This window comes from Antedon mediterranea, chromosome 11 (assembly GCF_964355755.1).
Source record: "Antedon mediterranea chromosome 11, ecAntMedi1.1, whole genome shotgun sequence".
Classification (NCBI taxonomy): domain Eukaryota; kingdom Metazoa; phylum Echinodermata; class Crinoidea; order Comatulida; family Antedonidae; genus Antedon; species Antedon mediterranea.
In genome coordinates, this window is record NC_092680.1 from 1,104,617 (window position 1) to 1,123,936 (window position 19,320).

General features: G+C 33.9%; 2 protein-coding genes across 3 annotated transcripts; both read right to left on the reverse strand.

Moving 5' to 3' along the window:
* Positions 1 to 712: 712 nt before the first annotated feature.
* Positions 713 to 10,072, reverse strand: LOC140063144 (uncharacterized). The gene is made up of 20 exons (XM_072109593.1): positions 9,688 to 10,072; positions 8,752 to 8,890; positions 8,303 to 8,505; positions 7,581 to 7,910; positions 6,979 to 7,308; positions 6,750 to 6,803; positions 6,602 to 6,655; positions 6,139 to 6,246; positions 5,821 to 5,931; positions 5,408 to 5,530; positions 4,742 to 4,858; positions 4,287 to 4,403; positions 3,776 to 3,898; positions 3,337 to 3,456; positions 3,083 to 3,199; positions 2,655 to 2,768; positions 1,960 to 2,088; positions 1,536 to 1,620; positions 1,292 to 1,342; positions 713 to 998 (listed from the first exon to the last, which is right to left on the reverse strand). The coding sequence occupies exons 1-20, from the start codon at positions 9,749 to 9,751 to the stop codon at positions 791 to 793; spliced, it is 2,697 nt and encodes an 898-aa protein (XP_071965694.1). The 5' UTR covers positions 9,752 to 10,072; the 3' UTR covers positions 713 to 790.
* Positions 10,073 to 10,424: 352 nt separating this feature from the next.
* Positions 10,425 to 19,306, reverse strand: LOC140062276 (uncharacterized). Of its 2 annotated transcripts, none has more exons than XM_072108419.1 (7): positions 19,003 to 19,306; positions 16,676 to 17,467; positions 12,813 to 13,223; positions 12,495 to 12,560; positions 12,296 to 12,380; positions 12,004 to 12,063; positions 10,425 to 11,640 (listed from the first exon to the last, which is right to left on the reverse strand). In XM_072108419.1, the coding sequence occupies exons 1-7, from the start codon at positions 19,058 to 19,060 to the stop codon at positions 11,571 to 11,573; spliced, it is 1,542 nt and encodes a 513-aa protein (XP_071964520.1). In that variant the 5' UTR covers positions 19,061 to 19,306; the 3' UTR covers positions 10,425 to 11,570. The 2 variants fall into 2 exon arrangements, with proteins under 2 accessions (XP_071964520.1, XP_071964521.1); XM_072108420.1 differs by having other exon boundaries at positions 11,597 to 11,683.
* Between the last annotated feature and the right edge of the window lie 14 nt (positions 19,307 to 19,320).

A 19,320-nucleotide genomic window follows, 5' to 3' on the forward strand; every position in this document is an offset into this window, starting at 1 on the left:
AGTCTACTGAATACGACATTCTACGCATGTTCAGATATCTTTTTAAGATTATACCTTTGGTCGTTGTTTTTGATATAAAAATGGTGGAAGATTTATTTCATTAAAAAAACATCCTAGTGTACGTTCCCATTACATTCGGTAGTAAATTTCGAATATATTATTTTGTCCGTATAAAGTTGAATTATGCTGACCAAGTTCCAATTCGTCAATTTTGTAAGCTATCATCAAAAACTTGAAATGTGGTGGTGCCATGTTTGGACCAACTCTGAACCATAAACCAACTCTGAACCATAAACCAACTCTGAACCATAAACCTACTATTCATACAAATATTACGCCATAATTTAGACAATGGGAAATTTGAATAAACACATAAAAAATGTTTAACATTTATTTAAAAACACAAATATACATTAAAAAATAAACTTTATTTTATTTATTACTCCACATTAATTTACAATTTTGTTTACACACCCGCAATTATATTAGGCAGTTAAAGAGAAATATGAAATAAATGGCTTTAATATTTACATGCATTTTTAATACTAAAACATTCAAAACTGAGTAGAAATAATGATATGAAAATAGAAGAATAGATAACGTATTCGTTGATGTATTCATACTGTAAAGATCTAATATCTACACTATCAAACTAGTCTGACAAATGTGATGTGCCCATATATGGACATGATGATATCATAGCCCTACTATATTTGGGCACATCACACTTTTTAAAAAACTAGTTTGATAGTGTGGACAGTGCTTTAGATAACTTAGAGTAGCGTTTTTATTATGGGACGAAATGCATATACGTGCTAGCAGGCTTTTGAAGTTCCATATATGTGGTGTCTGTTGAGTACGCACTGTCTCGCAATTCATCATAGATATTACTATTAGGCTCCATGTATTCATTATCATTGGTTGTAGATTTCACATCCGGGTCATGTTCCTTTTTTAGATTGTCATATTGGTGGTCATCGATTGGTGGTTTACTAACACTGTTAAATAGAAATGGTAGTGTTACGTGGAATATGTCTACAGAAAGATGGATTACAAGTTTATCGCACCACAACAATAAAATGTTTAAACTAATTAAATAAGTTTTTGTTTTAACCTACAACTTTTACTGCGGCAGCAATGTGGATAATTGTAATTTCATCTACTTATTATGATGTAAATTTGTTTAAAATTAAATTGAAATAGAGGAAATGATAATAAAGAATCAAACAGAAGAGGAATGGTTACTGCAATTCTAGATTATATTGGTTTGTCATGAAAGTTAGTTACTCACTCAATTGTATATATCTTGTTGTCAATTCCACTTAACGCTGGTTTCGGTGAACTATTAGTACGAATGAAAAGAAATGAATTTAAAACTTAAAAAAAAATAATATGCTAGAAGAAGAGACAATATAATGCGATGAGCCACAGAGCAACAATAAACAACCTGAGCTAATGAGCTAAAACCTGTTCCGGAAACAAATCAGGTTCAGTAGTTTGTCTTTGTAAATGTAGCAGGTAATGTTCAGACTTACCTAGGTTTATTGCTGATAAAACAAACAACTATTAAAACAATAATAACAACAAAAATAACAGCACCAGCAGCTCCAGCGATTACACCTACAAAACAAAAGTACAACTTGAGCACAGTACAGAAAATACATAACATTTAAAAAAATGTAGCAGTTTTCTACCTAGTTAACAATAGCCTAGTTATGATCTACAACAGTATCTGTTATTTTAAATTGCATGAGTTATTATTGTTATGAGTATATTGTTGTCATTTCTCAGCATTATTTTACCTGGTAAGACAGACGATTGCCTTAATTTTTTTACAATTTTAAATACAGTACAATATGTAAGTAACTTTAACAGTGTGATAAACACGTATACTGAACATAAACTCTACAATAAGGTAATACAGTACAGTCGTGTAACCAAATTTGATGAATATTATACCTATTGGTAGATCTGATGAAGACTGTTCTTCAGGTACATTGACTACTGGTTGATCTGTTCCATCGATTAGTGACGTTGTCTCCATCAGTTGTCTGGTGGTGGTGGTGGTGGTGGTGGTAGTACTTTCAACTGGAAAAATACATTTGGATTTATATAATTATAATAGGCCCGAATATATTCTACGAGGTATACGGTAGTCTAGGGTTTTCCCTTCTTCTTAAGATTAAACCATGTACAGTTATTAAAAGATTTATTACATTGTTTTTCTTTTTTATACAATCAATCAATCAGACTTATATAACGCCGGTATCCATAATGATAATGTTCAGAGGTGCTTGAAAAAGTTAAACAGCAAATGCTTCTTGGTACAGGTGAGCTTTCAGACGTATGTTGAGGGTATTTTTCTGAGATCTTTCGATCCATTAGTATAGTATTCTATAAACGGGATGCTGCTGCACATGCGCGATGGCCATACGACTAAAGTTTCCATTTAGGAACATAAAGAAGTTGATTATATTGATGCACTCAATGTACCAGATGAGATACAAGATTATTATGTAGTGACGTGTTTTTAATTACAACCAGCATGCTCTGGAAACAAATACAGTTTTACTCCATCTTATAATTCTTGTATTTTATATTGCTCCATCACTCTCATGCACCATATTTTTTCGAATTATCATTATCATACTCACATTCATCACATCTGTCGCCGAACCAACCATTCTGGCAGATGCACGTATATCCGCTATCGTCATGATCAATACAGGTAACTGCATTCACACAAGGATTGTTAATACATGTCATTTCTGAAAAAAAAAACACCCTTGTTTTGATCCAAATAGTTGAGCTAAGGAATTATGATAAAGATAGCGCCAAGCATAATCCAATTAGAGATACATTTTCCAGGAAAAAAACTTGGGGTCCAAGCAACATAATATCAGAAATATTGTATATGACTCATGTTTTCATCAATCATAATAAGTATTGATTATTTAATATTTTTAAAACGGTAAACAAGAATAACGTCGGTTGACTTTTCTTATCTAAATACGATATAACTTTTGGAAAAACACTTAAAAATGAATTGTTAGACCCATTGTTTAAGTTCATATAAGTGTACCTGTGTCGCACAAAGTTCCTGTCCAACCAACGTCACAAAGGCAGTAGAACGTCATTAAACTATGGAAGTCAAAACATGTTCCCATAACACAAGGATCAGGATCACATAAACTTTGAACTGGAAAAAAAAATGTTTTGTTGAGTCAGTTTTTTCTTCAAACAAATAGACATAAAACCAAACCTGATAAAACAATTCATTACAACAGATGGTACATTTTGTATTGTACAGTTTTATAATTATGCAACAGATTTTACCTGTTTGGCAATCTTGGCCGTCAAATCCTTCTGGACAATAACATTGATAGTCGCCATCACTACCAATATCCACACATGTGCCTCCATTCAAACACGGCTCAGCATGACATCCTATAGTAGCTATTCAAGAACAATTTAAAGATATAATAAATAAGATAGATAATATTGGAAACCATATTGTTGTAAAGATAAATATTTGGCCCACATGGCGTTTCATACGTGTACTTCTTTCAGCTTAATCCAGTTTTGAAAAATCGAAACGCTACCTGATCAGATGGACTAACAACAATAGAGACTTTAACAAATCTGGTATCACCAGAAATATTCTGGTATGGTTTGAAACGATCATAAACAGAACATTTTGTGTATGTTTGTCACGATAAAAATGCGAAATTACTATAATAAAATTAATTGTTAAACCGATATTAGGCTCACTTACATATTTCACAGTTATCGCCTGTCCAACCATCGTTACAGGAACAAACATAGCCAGATTCAGACAATTCATGACATTCACCGTGTAAACACGGGTTACTCAAACATTCCGCTTCCATGTCAATTTCTATAATATAAAGTTGTAATATATCAATGACGTTAGATATTGATAATGCATTTAATTAGGTTTAAAAATTATTATTAATATTATTAACGTTCTAAATGTATCACAAAGATTCAGTTAAAACCTTTATGTAGACATGATGTAGACATCTTGATAATATTATTATTAAGATGTCTACACTATCAAACAAGTTGGACAAAAAAGTGCGATGTGCCCAAATGTGATAGTGATATGCCAAAATATGGTAGTGATATGACGTCACCATGTCTATATGTATAGGCACATCACATTTTGTCACAAGTTTGATAGTGTAGACAGAGCTTTACGAATACGTTTGTCTTTATTTACGGACGTGATTTAAAAAAAAAGTTAAAACCGTGTACTAGGATACCTTCATCACAATGTTGCCCTGTCCATCCTTCCGCACAACGACAGACGTAAGAGCCATCACTAGGGTTTATCAAGCATTGTCCATTATAACATGGTTGTGCGTCACATGCGTTTATTTCTATACAAATACATTATATATTAAAATAGAATCTATATACTAAAATTACAGTACACGAATTTTTTTTACAATAACTGTCTTTTTTGTAGATAGTTGGAATAACAATAAAGTGGAGAGTTGCTAAGCACACTGACATTTTACATAATTATATATATAAATATATATATTTCATACTCAGCAGATTTTTTTTTATAGAAAAAAAACCAATAATTGTTGTCTTGTACAAATTATTTTTAATGCATGACACGTAGAACAGGTCAGAGCGTTTGCGGGAGAAACTGTGTTCTTACATGGAAAGAAAACCAGGAAAAAATAATTTAAAATAAAAAGAAACTTACCGATCTCACAGTTGTCACCAAGATACCCATCCATACAATTGCATTCATATCCTCCAGTATCAAAATCAACACACTGTCCATTATTTCGGCACGGGTACAGATTACAACCGTTTCGTTCTAAAAGAAGTAATATTTTAAAAAGATTTCATACCCTTTGTTCCAATTTAGAAGATGAAAGTTTATTTCATAAAGAACAAAAAGGCTTTGGACGTTCATGAACATTTCGAATTACATATGAGTGAGTGGCCGAGCGGTTAAGACAGTGGAACCGTAATCACGTAGCCATAACATCGGCAGGGGTTCGAAGCTCACTCACTCCATGGTTCTGGTGGTAGAACGAGTCTTCTCGGATAAGGACTATAAACCGTAGGTCCAGTGTACATATCTAGCTCGTGTGCACTTTAAAGAACCTAGTACATCTTTCGAGACGAGTAGAGGGTTACCCCGGTGTATTAGTACATCACAGCCACTGATCACCAACTGGGCCCTCTGGGAGATCAGTCTTTGACTGAAGAGGTCACCCAGTATAAAGATAAAACAAACAAACAAACAAACAAACAAACAAACAAAATATGGCCCAATGTTTCTAAGAACAATTTAAAGAGAAGCTGTAAAATTATAAATTTCGTGTTATTTACATTTTTATGTCTGATAAATTGTGTTTACCTGTTTCACAATGTGTACCGATCCAGCCATATAGACAGTTACATTTATATACCAGGCCATCGGATGAAATGCTTTCACAACTTCCACCATTAAAGCATGGATATAAGTCACAACCGACCATTTCTAAAATTAAAAAAAAGCTCATTTATAAATGCTTAGTGTAAGAAACAAGAAAACTAGAAAATGTTACCAGAGTACAATTTGTAAGCAAAGGCAAAAGTTGTGTCTGACTTTTAAGCAGAAAGTGACACGAAAAACAGTGCTGATGCTGTAGTAAATGTAATGCTACTAGATGATAGAAATAATCAGAGTTATAACTAATGCTTCGTTCTTTTCTTTTTTGCATTTGGGCCGAAATCAGTCACTGTATAGGTAGAGTTATTATGTTTAGGTTTGTTAGTAGTTCACTTTACCTTGATCACAATTAGGACCCGTATAACCATCGTTGCAATCACATGAGTAGCTACCAATAGACGGATAACATATTCCATTTACACATGGATTACTGTCACATGCAGTGATTTCTAGTGAGATAAATATCACATTTAAATAAGTATTATGAATTATTATGATTTTCTTATCGGTCGCTATAATATCGGTCGCTAAAGCTTATCAAAATTTGAGTTATCTGTATCTTTGATTATGTGCCGAAATATATTGATTGCATTTACCAATTATTTCGGTCAGTTTTTGAGCGCATGATAATGAATCTAACTATCAAACACACGTACCAATGTCACATTCTGATCCCATCCATCCAACATCACATATACAAGTACTATACGGCAAACTAGATACACAATACCCGTTCACACACGGATTATAGCAGGTAATGATCACTGCAAACAAAATTAAAATATGTTAGTTAGAGAATATCGATAAAACGTATTAAAACAATAAATCCCAAAAGACACGCGATCTTGGTTTTTCTGAAACCCATTTATAATAGTGCAAACATAACTATTATTGTTATTGCTTTTTGTTTCTAATTCCTGATAATATTTCTTTGTTTCTTACTCACATAATCTTTGCTCAAAGTTTTCTTCTTTTTTTTTTTACTTTTCCTATAGTTTACTATTTGAAAACTGTACGATATAGGCCTAGGCACTACAATCATAGGCCTAGGCCCTACAATCATAGGCCTACCTGGTAAGAATAACGATTGTTTTAAATTCCATTATTTGAACCACTTACCACTTGGCGTGCTGGTGTCCAAATAGGAATAATCGACTGTAGGCCCATAATAATCTATGAAATAAACAGTAATTATTTTAATTTTTTGTTGAAAAATATATATTTTTATAACTTTGATATAATAGTTTAACAAAAACAAAACAATTACCACTTGGACCTCCTGTAAAATCGTCATCTTCATCATCATCATTATCATCATATTCTAAAAAAGAATATTATGTAAACACTATTGTATATGTTATGTTACTTTATATTATTCTAATTTTTTTAAATAGTCTTTTACTTTGAAATTGTACAAAAAAACAAAGAAAGCATCATTCAGAAACATTCTATTTGAAAATGTGAAAATACATTCTATCTCACAACATTAAACTTACCTATGCATACGACTCCGGCGTCGTCTGCGTGACTGCACGTGTCATCGTCAGCGGTATCGGTATACCTACACGCACTCAGGTAGTTTTCAGATCCGTCACACCTAAATTTCTTGAAGTGTATAGGTCCGTCACCTTCACCGTAATAAGCGTTTTTCTTGGCTGCCAATGCCCCATCGTATCCCAATTGTCGACACACGACCTCGGCATCTTCTATGGTCCATTTTTGATCGCAAATCGTTCCCCATTCCCCATCAGCATAAACCTCAACACGTCCATTGTGATCATCTTCCCCATCTCGTAATCTAACTGGCAAATACTCAGGGAATTCATCTGGCAAATAAACAAATAAATCTATCATAAGTTGTAATGTTTGAGTGACTGTTTTTCTTAATGTTTTGGATGGAAGAAATGGTAAACGGTTCTGGGGAGAAACGGTCCGCAGAATAATGTCACCATCGGGTAGCAAGTGTCCAGGAGGGGAAATACTGGACGAAATATCTAAGATAGAACTAACTACATTTACCATGTGGTATTGTGTTTACAGTGACAGGGTATGGTTTGTTTGACGGAAAAGGAGATACGATGAAAGTTGAAACGCTTACCAGTATTATCACCATCACTGCATTCAATATAAACTGAACTATATAATACGTCACAATATTGCTGATACAGGCCATCGTAATCACAGTCGAGTAAACTTGATTCTGTACCAGTACATTCTATGTCGGTTATCCAACTCCAACAAGTACTATAATCGTTATCGAAATAAAATTCTACGGCCCACTGAAAACCTAGCTGTTTACAGGCAACATTAGCGTCGTTCATGTTGAAATCAGCCGGACACACCGAACCCCAGAGGCCTCTGTACATGATGTCAAGCTGTCCCCAAGACCCGTCTGAGTTATGGCTGGTCAGGCGTAGAAAACCATCCTCTTAAAGAAGAACACAACTTATTATAAAAATGACAGGATCAGATATTCTGAAAAGATCTAGATATTTCTTATCTTTACTATGTAGGATTTCCATCAACATCTTTTTAACAATGCTATTATAACTGTCGAAACATTACCACTCAACGAAACCCCTTATCATAATCATTTCTATCATAATCATTTCTATCATAATCATTTCTATTATAATAATTTCTATCATAATCATTTCTATCATAATCATTTCTATCATAATCATTTCTATTATAATCATTTCTATCATAATCATTTCTATCATAATCATTTCTATTATAATCATTTCTATCATAATCATTTCTATCATAATCATTTTTATCATAGTCATCATCATAATTATACATAATTAATCAACGTACCTGGTTGGATATCATCAGTTTCACACACTACACCCGCGTCCTCATAATGTGAACAGTCGTGGTTATAATAGCCTGCGTTTTCACAATTATAAACTGCATCCTCATTACCATAGCATTCGACATCATCCAAGTAGATTGGACCTGAACCAGCGCCATAAAAAGCCACCGGATTGGCCTGAAAGGCCCATGCATAACCCAATTGCCTAAGAAAGATAAGTATTGGGCCTACTAATCAGTGAGGTGGTATTTCAATATATACCGCAAAAAGGATTAAACCAGCATTGTACAAAGTAGTCCTACCATTTCAACTACAAACAAAGGTAAGCTTAACTGTTGACCCATAAAACCAGATTAAATACCAGCACGCTCAAAATGCGATTATAGAGTTTTTTTACATGAAAATTGTGTTGCTTTTTGAGATAATAATTAAAGTGATCTATATAACTTACTTGCAAACAACATCTGCATCAGTTATGCCCCAGTTGTCGTCACAGATCGTACCCCATCCGTCAATGTAGTATATTTCCACTCGGCCCTCATTCGGGACTGAACCACCAACCAGTCGAATATCTCCATACTCCGGATTGTCTATGCGAGGAAATAATTTATTATAATAGAAATAAATGCATGACAAAATGTAGAATTGTCTAATAAATACATTATATATTATAAGTGTTTATTCAAATAAGTCATTGATGTAAGTGTAGATACACATTGTGTTAATGTTATGTAAATAATGATACCGAGATACTAAGCAATATATAATCGGTACAAATAAAATTTAAAAAAAATAAAATTTAAAAAAAAAAAAAAAATAAAAAAATAAAATAAAAAAGATACCAAGATACTAAGCAATATATAATCGGTTCTTATGGTTTTTTTGTAAGTATAAAAATGGTGCGTGTAAACTGTTAGTGTAAAGTTATTTCATGTTTTTGGATATAAATGAAATTCATATTTCAATTATGGGTATGATAAAATATAGAATTGTCTAATACATAATATACAAGTGTTTATTAAAATAAGTCGTTGATGTAAGTGTAGATACACTTTGTGTTAATGTTATGTAAATAATGATACCCGAGATATACTAAGCAATATATAATCGGTTCTTATGCTTTTTTGTAAGTACAAAAATGGTGCGTGTAAAGTTATTTCCTGTTTCTGGATATAAATGAAAATCTATATTTCAATTTATTAAAGAAAGGGAAATGGGAAGGGACAATATATACAGCGATATTCAACAGAAATATGTATGGTAAACGCTCTTGTTATAATATCAACATTGAGTGACTAATTAATATAAATATCGTTAATATAAAATTTCTTTTTGCTGTAACTCATTGGTATAAAGGAATTAAGAAGAAGGAATTGTACCAACTTACCAGTACAAATTGCTTGATCTGCTACATAACCTAATACAAGTATTATAATCCACAATCTAGCCATCTCTAGGTTTGAATGTTTGAAGAAAATGTCAAGACTGATCAAAATCGCTGTCTAAGTTAATAAATTGTTCGTATAAGTTATCTCTGATCGATTATTTGGATGAATTTAAATGTTGATAACACAGTAAAGTATTCCTGTTTGATATTCGTTATTAGGTATGCGGACGATCCGATGACTAACTCTTTTTTAATTAAACTTAAGTCTTCCACACAAATATATAATAACCTGTTGTTGAGCTCATGCAACGCTGTTTCTACATTTAACTTGTTTAAATGGAAAGATGCATGGATGAATACGCCGAAAGAAATAGAAGGAATGCGTCAATCAGGCTTCAACAAAGAAAGACTTAAGTATAGCCTATAAATAAACCTGAAAAACAATTAGGCATTAACGTCATCAGAAACAATGAAAACATAGAAATAAATTGACTCAAGGCTTAAGTATGAAAGAGTAAGGTGGATTACTCATCAATCTAAAATGCTACATTCACACTTCCTGGAAAATGTTATCAAGAAGTGATCGGCACCAAAATGTCAAGTAAATGTCAAGAAACAATACTAGAAAAGGAAATCTTAAGATATAATAATAGTATAATATCAATAATAACAATAACTTTATTTGGATTTACGGTTTTGCACCAGCAGCGGCACAAACCAATCGGTAGTGCATCCTACAGTAAGTATAAAATCATACGAAACCAATATCAAAAGTACAGTATTTAACAATACAATCAAAATAAACAAGAAAAAAGAATTACAAAAAAAAGTTAAGATAGATAAGGGCCACAGATCGTCTCTGGTGAAGATCGTAGTATATAGAGGAGGAGAGAAACCACACAGAAAATCGGCTTTCTAAAGCAAATTTAGGTAATTTTATTCAGTTTACAGGTTTACAGTCAATTATTACTACATTCCATTGTGTGCTGTTAAATTGATTCCTCAACATCGCTTTAATCACTGAGGAACAAAAGGCAATAAATTGTTTGTAGGCAAACAAATATCAATTGGTCATATAAATACAGTATTTTGCAATGCGCAGTAGTTATGTCTGAAATAATAATACGTATTGTTTTTTAATGTTTCCAAACGGTAATCAAATAAAGTTGCAATTGCCTCGATCGACGTTTCTCAGTTGTTATGCTAAACCGGCTTCTTGATTAATACTCTTGTTGAACAACAACCGAAACGTAGACATTCTTTACCTCACTTTTCACTTTTAAAAACACATGGTTCGCCACAAACTATTATACTCTATTCCTATCGCATTGTATCTATAAAACACAAATTCGTCATCACTGTTAAAATGAACAGGTTATTCGTGGCGTTGAACTACCTGTTTATTCATGCATTTCTAGAGACTGACGTCGGCTTTGAATACCCGAATACCATAAATGGCAAAATTCGTTGAGGTCGATGAAGTGTAACTTATATAACTTTGTCATTATTGTTTAAAGGTTTGCATGGCGAATAAACACGACATAAACATACCTTTACTAGTACTTTGTTATAGTAGGAATTAGTTAAGCATAAAAAAAAACCAAACTTAGAACCGAAATTGGCTTTTGTACGGTGAACGATGCGGGTTACCTATTATGGTTAATAATACAACAAAAATAAATGCTTGTAACGTTTGACTTGCATTACAAAAATACGATGATCTCATAAAAATCATAATTATTATTAGAAGAAGCATCGTCAGAACTAATCCAGTTTAATAATCCAGTTTAATCCCGTTATTATCAATTATGTTATGCTTTCAATCTAGCTTGGAAGGGGAACTACAAGAAAAAGGAGGGTTCGCTCTTGAAAACTTTTTCTAGTTACGAACTTGCTGAATGTTGTATTTTGTTATTCCAATTCTTGTTCATCGATTCCTTATGCGCAATTGTTCTGTGGATTCAACAAAGTGTGGTCGATGAGTTGTTAAATTTCACTGTAAATGTAGATACATAATATAGTTTATTTACTATTTTATCAAAGAGTTTTTTTTCTTATTCTTCGAGTTTCATTCCTATAACATTTTGGGGGATGGTATTACAGTAGGAGCATACTCAAACTTAAATACGATAAACTGTAGATTTGGTTAAATATATACAGTATTTCCTCATAAAAAATAAATAGTAGTGGTTCTGGTTGAGAATGGATGCCTATGTTCAATTTAATTCAATGTAAATTTGATAAAGAATGTTATCATTGTGTTGTTTAGAAACAGCAATAGGCCTACTATGGCGAATGAAACATCGTTAGGCTTACCTAAGCTCATTGTCTTCTTGGTCTTTATCTCCGTTTGGAATTGGTTTAGGTGATCTATTACTGTATAAAGTATACAAAATTAATAAGATAGTTAGATATAGAAATGTAATCAGTAAATGAAATCTTAAATAGGCCTATTTTTTTATTTGACACATCCTTAAAACGGTATTGTTAGCATATACATATTGGAAGACCTTAATTAACCGGTTCTCGTTAAGCTGTAAATTGTTAGGCCGGTAATACACAGTTTAACTTCTGTGGGTAAATAAAAGAACAAAGTAAAAAAACCTACCTCAATTTATTGTGAATGACACAAACTGAAATTATTAATAAAATAACTATAAAAACAGCTCCGCCACAAGCACCAGCAATAATACCTGTAAATCAATTAACAAAACATAAGTTTGGCTTTTTTAATTTGATTTTGATACCATTATTTTATCCTGAAAACGGTATAAAAACGACTATTTAAGAATGTTTACGTTACGTACCTATTTGAAGATCAGATGTCTTTTCTTCGGTGTATGTGATGGTGATGATGATCGTGGTACTATTATCTACAATTAAGAACAAAACAAGTTATTATTTTACTTATAATTCCTTAATATGTTTTATGTAAGAACATTTTAACTTATAATGTTGTTTTTAACAAAACATACAAACAAGCGACGAGTGGAATTACACTCTTCCCTACAAACACACAAAATACAAATCGCTCCATTAATATGACTCATTGTCTCGTGATTACACACAAGCAACAAAACTTGGTTAATTGGTTTACAAAATAGAAAGTAACATGTACATTTTACCTTCGATGGTCGTGGGTGTCTCGGTGGTCCCTTCAGTATCACTTGTGGTACCTTCAGTATCACTTGTGGTACCTTCAGTAGCACTTGTGGTACCTTCAGTAGCACTTGTGGTACCTTCAGTATCACTTGTGGTACCTTCAGTATCACTTGTGGTACCTTCAGTAGCACTTGTGGTACCTTCAGTAGCACTTGTGGTACCTTCAGTAGCACTTGTGGTACCTTCAGTAGCGATTGTGGTACCTTCAGTATCACTTGTGGTACCTTCAGTAGTACTTGTGGTACCTTCAGTAGCACTTGTGGTACCTTCAGTAGCACTTGTGGTACCTTCAGTATCACTTGTGGTACCTTCAGTAGTACTTGTGGCACCTGCTTTATTGCAATCCATCATCAATAGTTGTGTCTCAATCAATGCTGTATAATATACAATATTAATATTTAAATAACCCGTTTATTGAAATTATTAATAGTCTAACATTAATAGAACCCTATTCGAAACACAACAGTGTGTCCCTTACAGTGTTCCTTAAATAGGTTGGCAACAGTGTGTCCCTTACAGTGTTCCTTAAATAGGTTGGCCATTTTCTTAAGTTTGGCCAATACTTCACGTAATGTTTTGTACGGGAAAATGATAATGAAAAAAGGGGTTCTACAGATACGAAAAGTTATTCGCCAAAAGAAAGTCTTACTCGAATAAGATTTTAGAAATCCTGATTAGATGGTGGTACGGTATGGAACTTGTAACAAGTTTTTGATTTGTAAATATTACAAAATAAAAATGTAATGTGGCGTGTTGACCGCGAATGACTAACAATACCATCTCTCCCATTACAAACTCATTTGCATAACAACGCACGGCATACCAAACTGTTTAAAATGAAGCTGAACGGTTCCCAGAAATTACATCTATTATTTTGAAACAAAATATATAAGCGTCTTCAGTACTCCACCATGTTTGGGGATGAGCAAAGACAATTTTGAAAAATAGACCTGCTAGGTTCCCGGCCGAAAAAAACTTTACATAATTTGAAATTATATGAAACAAACTAAGATCCACCAGGACAAAAGAGCTTGTCCCCGGAAAGTGCACCTATTCATTGAAACATGAAATTAAATATTAAGTCTCCAGTACTAGACCACTGCAGCGGTTGAGGCAGAGCTAAGAATGAACATAGAGCAAAGTCCCTAGAATTGCACTTATACTTATTGTTATACATAATCACCTATGATAATTATGATAATGTATGTCAACTATCCAGATCGACTTCAACATGTTAGGTGGGATTTTCTACTTTAAAAACTCGACTTCGTATATGCCTAAGGCCTGCCCGGCGGCGGAATTAGTCTAAGTTTCAAAGTTGATCAAGAAATCGGCATCTTTGCAAATGTTCTATATTTTATCTTATTCACTCTCCATTAACCCCATACAAAAACCATCGGAGACAAACTATCTGTTTTTAAACATGTTTATTCTGGGACGGTGCGATCATACACACCAACTACCAAAACGATTATTCATAACATAATACTATATCTTGCATTAATCGGATATTTCACATTGATTAATAAAATCAAAATTTGTGTGGCGTGTTGATCGCGAATGACTAACAATACCATCTTTCCCGCTACACCTGTATAAACTCATTTGCATAACAATGCACGGCATACCAAACCGCTTCGTACTCCTGCGATGAATATAAATTCCATTCTAAATACGTAACGAAGAGAAATATTAATTTCTTTTAAAATTGAGGGCGCCAAACATAAAATTTACGAGATCGAATACAGGTTGAAAAAAAATTAAATAAAAAAAAAGATGTTAAATGTGCTCTCCCTGCCTCAGCACTAAGGCCCTGCCACAGCCTTTTGGGGTCGTTTCCAGCACATCACCAGATGCATTGATGTTATCGCCTCATGATGTGTGGTGGAAAGGGGGACGTATGATCTGTGAACCCCAAACTCGCATAGCCTTAACTCTATTCCACCGACCAGCGTGGGAATCGCACCCACGACATACGTGTGTTAACACGACGCTCAGGCAACTGAGCTAACTGATCATTTTGGTTTTAACAAGGTTAATACGATATTTATGACGTATTGATATATTGCGTAATACATGTATAAATAGACTATTATCAGCTGTTCAGCCATGTAAGTTGTGGCGTAACGTGTAATGCTCAGTTTTGAGTGCTCTCAACTCTAGATTTGGTGGGTTCGAACCTCTACGAATACAATTTTTTTTAAATAATAATAATTTTTTTGTTTTGAAAGAGCGATATTTAGAACTTTGACTAAATGTCAGGCCTAGGCCTAATCAAAAGTGGACCTTTTTTTAAAAAAATCAGGAACAGAGTTGTATGGCATTAAATTGTTAGAAAATTAAATAAACTACTATTATAAAACCTCAAAAAGAAGCCCATGTGATCCTGCATTTGTTAGTACTCTAGGGTGGTACTCACAGATGGGGTTCGATCCTCTATGGATATATTGTTTTTTTTAATGGAAAATTAATTTTTTTAAAATTTTTCTTTTCTTTTTTCTGTTTTAGCAAGGTTATATGTGTATTTATGACGTAATGATGAATTACGTAATACATGTATAAACAGACTCTTATCAACTGTTACGTCATGTACTTTGTGGCGTAACGGGTAATGCTCAGTTTTGAGAGCTCACAGATGGGGTTCGAATCTCCATGGATATATTATTTTTTTTATATTCTATTTTCCTCCTGCAATTTTTTAGAACTCTTTGGTGGGCCACTTTTCCAGATGGACTTCTTTTCGAGATTACTTTTACAAACTAAAAGAGGGGAGCTGCTGGGTTCCCGACTGGAAAACTGTTTTTCTACATTATTTGAATAATCTTCTAATGTAATATTACAAAATAAAAATGTAATGCGGCGTGTTTACCGCGAATGACTAACAATACCATTTTTTCCATTACAACAAAATAAACTCATTTGCATAATAACGCACGGCATACCAAACTGTTTAAAATAGAGCTTGTGTTTTAAACATATTTCGTGCCCACAAATGGTTCTAAAATTAGCACCCTGTGAATTACAAATTTAAACAAACCCAATTTGTGTTTTTTATGTAACATTAGGGTTGAGGGATGGTAAGAGGATAGGTGCAAAGAGGGACCATTTCAAAATATATTCTTTATCCGTAACGACATATTTTTGGCTTTTATGTTTTATAAATAATATAATTGTAATTATTAATTATTAAGAAGCAACTGTCAGTAATAAAGTTTAATTATGCTGGAATAGTACTACCAAACTCACAGTAAAAAAATGTGCTTTAAATGGGACAAAAAAATGGTTTATGTATTTATTGTTAAAAGGTTTGGATTGGATGTTCCATTCATCGCCAAGCAATCATTTTGTATAAACGTAGATTTCTACCGGTATATTAAATCTATCAAAATAGTATTTTTTTAAAGAAAATCGGCCTGTCCTCAACATTATGATTCTGTTCTCGAGCTGTTTTACTGGTTTTCAGCTATTAAAGCAATTGTCGTAGAAGGAAATAGGTAAATGCGAAGCATCGTCGTATTATTATGTGCGGGTATTTTTCAAGATGGAAATCCATTAGACAGTGTATATCACGATCGGAAAACACCTACATCGTTAAACCTAAATTCGTTTTAATTGTCAGTAACTAGTTATCTAACTCAACTTAATTTTTAGTAAACAGGGTTACATCAGGTGGTTAAAATCAGTACCGAAAGTATGAACCAACTTTATATATAGGCCTACCATCGAGTAAACATTATAGAAGTAACCCGCGATGTACCGAATTTTGCCGTAACGTAAATGTAGGCCTATATATAGATTATCATTAAAAATATAAAAAAATACCTACATTGTTCTTCACATCTTGACACAAAAATATTGGCGCATGGAAATGTTTCCAAAGCCAAATCGTATAGACCCGGATCATAATCAAACAGTTCTTGTCGGTTACTGATATTATTGTGGACACCATCGGTGTGTTCTTGAACAACATCAACATTAAAAAACTTCTGTACTCCTTCAGCGAAATATTCGCGCCTGTTAGTGGCGGCGTATGTTGACTCCCACAGTCCTGCTGCAATGGCCTCGTTATATGTTACTTTCAAGCGGTTGTTAAAATCTGAATCCAAAGTATTCATGCCGATTATGTGGATTGCGTGTGCAAATTCATGAACTCCAATATCTTCTTTATACCATCTGTCCTGTCCCCTCGGAAAACACAATAGATTCTCTTCTGCCACTGTTGACACAGGGTTGTTTAGAGTTCCGCCAAATCCGCGGGCACGATCATTTTGATCGTCATCCAAGTAAGAATATTCTGGGATTTCATTGGTTAGTTCTTCGAGACCGATAATTGAATAACGTGCACAATTATTGTGCAAAGCGTTCCGGACATCTTGGCGATCGGCGAGCATAAACCGAACGATGTAGCACGCGCGTAACATTGCCGCTTCTGACACGGCCTCTGATGATAGAATAGGTATTCCGTAAGCGTAGGTATAGTTATAATAAAAAGAGTCTAGGCTGAATTCTTGTCGTAGGCTATCCGGGATCGGGATTACTCGGTCACACATTGAGTAAGAAAGTGCGTCTCCTCGTGGAATACAATCGGCAGCCCGACGTATATATCGTGATACATTTGCTGTAAATAATGAAATAAATACGGACCTTCAGTTTTAACCCAATAATAGCGGTGCAGTCAAACTTTAATGAATGTTTATGTCTAAATGTCTAAAGCAATATCTTCTCAATGCCATAACATTTGATTTTCTTAAACAAAACAATATTAAGTAAAAATAACAAAACATTCGATTAACCCTCTTTCAAGTAAAATACCAAACAATTGATACGACAGTGTCTTTGTTATGCGCGATTTGAACGATTTGCGCAATTTGAAATTGCGCAAAAAAAATCCTTGCGCAATTTGAATTGAAACATGTGTTTCAAATTGCGCAAGCAACGTATTAAATTGCGCAAGTAATCTGCAAATTGCGCAAGGTTTTTCGACAGATTGTGAAATCATGCACACCCATATTTTTATAGTAATTTCTAAGAATGATTCAAAATTAAAGATAAATATCGCATTTCCTTATTTTAGTAGTGCAAATATTGTTATAAGTAAAGTTAGCATACCGTCGAAGAACCGACGAAGGAAAACGAAGCGGTGGTGTTCCACCAGGCGGGCGCGGGGCGGGGGCGGCCGGCTATAGCCTACTACTCTAGCCTAGCTAGGGTCTGGACTACTGATACTGACTAGGTTACATGGCCTAGCTTAAACTAATATTAAAAACTTAAAAAGGGAGTATTAAACATTATCTTCATTGAAATGGTCTTATTATTTATATAATAAAATACTAAATTTTAAACTCCTCTGCCTAGGCCTAGCCTAGCCATGTATGGGAAAATTTACAGTTCGTTTTCAAATTGCGCAAAGGTGTCATATTGCGCAAGAACTATCTTGCACAATTTACAAATTGTGCAGCGCAATTTAAAATTGCGCAAAGATTTTCTTGCGCAATTTGAAATTGCGCAAGTTGATTGCACAATTTGAAATTGCGCAAAAAAATCCTTGCGCAATTTTAAATTGCGCAAGAATTCTTTGCGCAATTTGAAATTGCGCAAGGATTTTTTTGCGCAATTTCAAATTGCGCAAATCGTTCAAATCGCGCATAACATCTTCATGTACCGCGCACTCTCTTTGCTGTTACCACCTATAACCAACTTTACACAGACGAACGGTAACGGTAATACAAATATAGAATCTAATGTTATTCCTTATGATCAATTACACACAACGCTGAGTGGACGTGTGGTTTCCGCTCAGGACATTATACGTGGGACAAGCTACGCGGTTTTCCGCTCAGGATAGATACAGACATTATACGTGGGACAAGCTACGCGGTTTTCCGCTCAGGATAGATACAGACATTATACGTGGGACAAGCTACGCGGTTTTCCGCTCAGGATAGATATAGACATTCTACGTGGGACAAGCTACGCGGTTTTCCGCTCAGGATAGATATAGACATTCTACGTGGGACAAGCTACGCGGTTTTCCGCTTACCGTTACCACTCGTCTGTATAAATTGGTTTATGGTTAGCTAGACTAGTACTGTATCTTATAGACAATTTAACCATATTGCTTTACAGGTAGGCATAGAATATTTCATAACTTACCATCACAAATATACATCTGTACCATTCCAATTACGAATATAACCCACAAATTGTTCATTTTATTACTTGGTAATGTCTGTCCACAGTCACTTCACCGTGATAAAATGTCCGTTTCTTAGACCCATCGTCGGATATGGTATTATTATTGTACAAGGTACGAATAGCAATTGACCGCTCAAAGGACGTTATAATTCAAATGAATTATATACGTTTCAATAACTATTTGAGGTTAAATAAACTAGTACAATAAATAAATATTTCTATAAAATTAAAATAAACGGGGCATAAGAATACGTAGGCCTATACATTACACTACAT

Bases quoted from the DNA above. Each gene is read 5' to 3' on its own strand.
- LOC140063144 (XM_072109593.1), bottom strand. From the start codon at position 9,751: ATGGCTAGATTGTGGATTATAATACTTGTATTAGGTTATGTAGCAGAT. The intron at 5,531-5,820 runs GTAAAGTGAACT...TTTTAATTTTAG, and splicing joins GGGTCCTAATTGTGATCAAG to AAATGGTCGGTTGTGACTTA. The intron at 1,343-1,535 runs GTAAGTCTGAAC...TCGTACTAATAG, and splicing joins TTTATCAGCAATAAACCTAG to TTCACCGAAACCAGCGTTAA.
- LOC140062276 (XM_072108419.1), bottom strand. From the start codon at position 19,060: ATGAACAATTTGTGGGTTATATTCGTAATTGGAATGGTACAGATGTAT. The intron at 17,468-19,002 runs GTAAGTTATGAA...CATTATTTACAG, and splicing joins ACAGATGTATATTTGTGATG to CAAATGTATCACGATATATA. The intron at 11,641-12,003 runs GTAAGCCTAACG...TTGAATCCACAG, and splicing joins CAAGAAGACAATGAGCTTAG to AACAATTGCGCATAAGGAAT.